Source organism: Bison bison, unplaced genomic scaffold, assembly GCF_000754665.1.
Source record: "Bison bison bison isolate TAMUID 2011002044 unplaced genomic scaffold, Bison_UMD1.0 scf7180017849035, whole genome shotgun sequence".
In the NCBI taxonomy this organism is placed as follows: Eukaryota; Metazoa; Chordata; class Mammalia; order Artiodactyla; family Bovidae; genus Bison; species Bison bison.
The window spans coordinates 6,419-9,931 of record NW_011479608.1 but is presented as its reverse complement, the minus strand read 5'-3'; the positions used below and the strand labels follow the sequence as shown (position 1 = coordinate 9,931).

Below are 3,513 nucleotides of genomic sequence, written 5' to 3'. Positions count from 1 at the left end.
ATAGTTTTTTTCCCCTGTAGTTGGTATGTACATTGTGATCAGAAAAAGAAACTTGAAATGATTTCAATTTTTTAAAATTTGCCAAGGCTAGATTTTTGGCCCAGAATGTGATCTATCTTGGAGAATGTTCCATGTGCACTTGAGAAAAAGGTGAAATCCAATATTTTGGGGTGAAATACCCTGTAAATAGCAATTAGGTCTAACTGGTCCATTGTATAATTTAAAGCTTGTGTTTCCTTATTAATTTTGTTTGGTTGATCTACCCATAGGAGTGAGTGGGGTATTAAATCCCCCACTATTATTGGGAACACTTTTTTTTGTATCTAAATAACCAACTCAGTTCATGTACAAGGGGAAAATTATAGCAGTAGACATTGCATTTTCCCCCTGGAGTGTTTTCCTATTTCATTAAAATATTCATAAAATGAATACTTCCATCTGTTTGTGCCTTAGCTATTGTGAATGGTGCTTCAGTGAACATCTTTGCATGGCCAGATGTGTCTGCATCTCTGATGATTTCTTTTGAATAGATTTAAAAGGTTATTGATATGTCATAACGGTTATGAACATTTATGGTTCTAACAGACACATTGCTAAATTGCTTATTGAAAGAGTAAAGCAGTTTACATTCTAACCAGTAGTACATAGGAATAGATATGTGTCCTTGCCAAGAATTGTTTTTATTTTAAAGGTAGGAATAAGATGAATGGAGAAAGCATGGTATCTCTTGGATATACTTGTTTAGGAAAGAATTAAATTTTTTCACAGAATGTGGGGGTGAACTCCATTATAGGTGTTTAACATTTTGTTATTCGCGACCTTTCACTTTTTTAGCATTGAGGTAATGGTGGGCCAGTCAGAAGAGAAAATCTTATAAAAATAAGTTTGGCCATGTAATTTACCACAGAGGTGTTTAGGTATTTATGGGAGCTAGTTCTGAGTTTCTGTTGTGATTTATAAACTTGGCTCCTTTTTATTATCCAGCTTGAAGAAAATTCGTGGCAAAGTCTGGAAGCAGAGAATATCTAGCCCCCTGTTCAACACCAAACAATACACAATGGAACTAGAGAGGCTGTATCTACAGATGTGGGAGCATTATGCAGCTGGCAACAAACCTGATCACATGATTAAGCCTGTTGAAGTCACTGAGTCTGCCTAAATAAAGACACCATGTACACAGGAGAATTACCCCTATACCTGAGCCTCAACCTTCTGGTGAAAGGGAACTAGATATGTACTTTTTACTTATCTGTATGGTATCATGTTGCAGATGGGTGACAAATAATGATAATACAATAGCACAGCCAGACTTGCTTCCTGCATGATAGGGAGAGACACAGGAGATGGGAAACTGCTATTCCACAAGGAGTCTCCATAGGATTTTGCGGCAACCAGGTGGTGCATAGGTCTCGAAGGTCTGATCTCCCTTGGTCTTCCATGGGATGGATAGTGTGGAGGGGAGAGAGAGATTGTCCAGCCGTTTTGTGATTCCATGGATTGATGAGTCTTCTGAATTAATTTTTTTCTTTATATTTTGGGTATTGGAGCTTTTAAAAATGTTTGGTTTCAGGTATTTTTATTCATGTGAAGTGTATATGATTCTCTTGAGATAAGGTTTTAAGCTAAATTTTCCTTGTTTTAGTTTCTGAACTCTACGGATTAATGGGAACTTTGCTGGTGTAGTCTTTTTATAGGTTTTATAAACCACTTGAGCCTATATCAGTCGTTTTAGTGTCTGACATAATGTCTGGAGCTATCAGTGCTTTGTTGGTTTAGATGATGATGACAATGACGATGATGATGATGACTTAATATTTTTCCTGGTCTGTTTCCTAGTTCCTTCCTCCCCTCCCCCGACTTTAAAATTTTTCCTGTAACTTGGCTAACAAAACCAAGTCTGATTCAGAACCTCCCAGAGTGTTTCTCTTAAACATATCATCTGGTGCCAAATGAAAATTCTTAGGAGTGATTATTAATTATGAAGGGCACAGTTGTGGTACTGTCATTGATGATAATAATATAGGTTTTCTTGGCCTAGAGTCTTGACCTATTTCACCAGTGTTTTACCTTTGACTGTCCCTCTTTGCTGCTTCCAAAAGTGATAATGTGTGATAATATTTTTACCTTCATTTCTGAAGTTTGTTTTTTTAAAGTGAGTCCTGTTCTTCCTATTTCTTTCAGCAGAAATGAAATCCCAGGTAAGTATTCAAATATTTGATCAGTAAGTCACAGTTATCTCTGATACATTAAATAACTTTCATCAAAAACATGTTATAGGAAAAAAGCTCAAAAGGACCAGATAATGTATATGAGTAATTATTTTTCAGACCTTCTAGGGTATCATGTGTTATAACTGTCTTCTGGACTTGATCCTGAAGTCTTTTCGGACTCAGCCTCAGTAGTAGCAAACTGCACTGCTACTTGGTTTGGAGTACAAATTAGACTTTAGCTCTCCTGGAGCTTGAGTTTTTTGGTATTAAAAAACCATAGGAATAAAATTATTGAATTTCAACAAAGGATCGAGAGCTTGAGGCTTAAATAAGCCAACATATGAATATATGTTTTTGTCTTGCTGTACTGCACATATGCTATCCAGTAACAGGTAATATTTTGTCTGCTAGTAGTGTTCTAGATTATAATGTCTTTCCAAAGTGCTGAGGCAGTGCACCTATTTTGTAGTTGCAGCTGATGCCTGAATGTATCCTAGCTGACAAATTATTGATTAATAAGAACTTTCTGAAATTTCTGAAAGATTCATACTATTAACCAAAATCTGAGCAGAGAGTCTTAAGTGTAATTCTAACCAGAATTACATGTTAATGAACTTGTGTACCTTTTAACAATGTAAATGAAAGAACATCAGTTTAGGGATTTCTTAATTTATTTTTTATCTGATTAAGATACCAGTTAAAGGTTGCCAGCTTGGTTGCAGATAAATTGATGTTTGAAATTCACCAAGCTACTTAATGTGGAATAGGATAATATACTTCCAGTGCCCTCAAGGCTGTGACCTTACAGCCATTTTACATAGCACATCATTCCTCCTATAGGGATGAACCTTTTCCTGGCACGAAAAGTAGCCGCTCTGGTTGAAGTTTTGCTTATTGTAACAGGCTTTTGTTTCCAGGTAACATGTCTGTGGAGGACTTATTTCTGAATAGATATATAGATATTACTGGAAACTACTTGTTTTTTTCTATTATACTCTGCTTTATCAAAGAAGTAAAACATTTAAATTGTGCTACAGAAATTCAGATGTTGTCTTGCAATCTTTAAACAATAAATGAATGATTTGCCCTTAATATGGCTGATGTATTTTGTGTTCTGTTAAATTGAGCGTTGGATGGAATAATAGGGTCCTCCAATGATGAAATCTATATTTCAACAGTTCCCAGCAACAACAGGACCAAATTTCTTTATAGTGCACCTATGATAGTAAGAATTATTTCATTTTCTCAGCCATGTGTGGTGGAGCATGGGTGAGGTTGGTGTATAACCTATTAAGAATTGAGA

General features: G+C 35.7%; 1 protein-coding gene across 1 annotated transcript in view; it reads left to right on the top strand.

Moving 5' to 3' along the window:
• Window positions 1-3,302, top strand: part of LOC104993225 (UDP-N-acetylglucosamine--peptide N-acetylglucosaminyltransferase 110 kDa subunit-like) — a 10,288-nt gene extending 6,986 nt beyond the window's left edge. The window contains exon 3 of the mRNA XM_010846383.1: window positions 985-3,302. Coding sequence (XP_010844685.1) covers window positions 985-1,159 — 175 coding nt within the window. The 3' untranslated portion in view covers window positions 1,160-3,302. The remainder of the gene's footprint in view (window positions 1-984) is intronic.
• The last annotated feature ends 211 nt before the right edge of the window (window positions 3,303-3,513 follow it).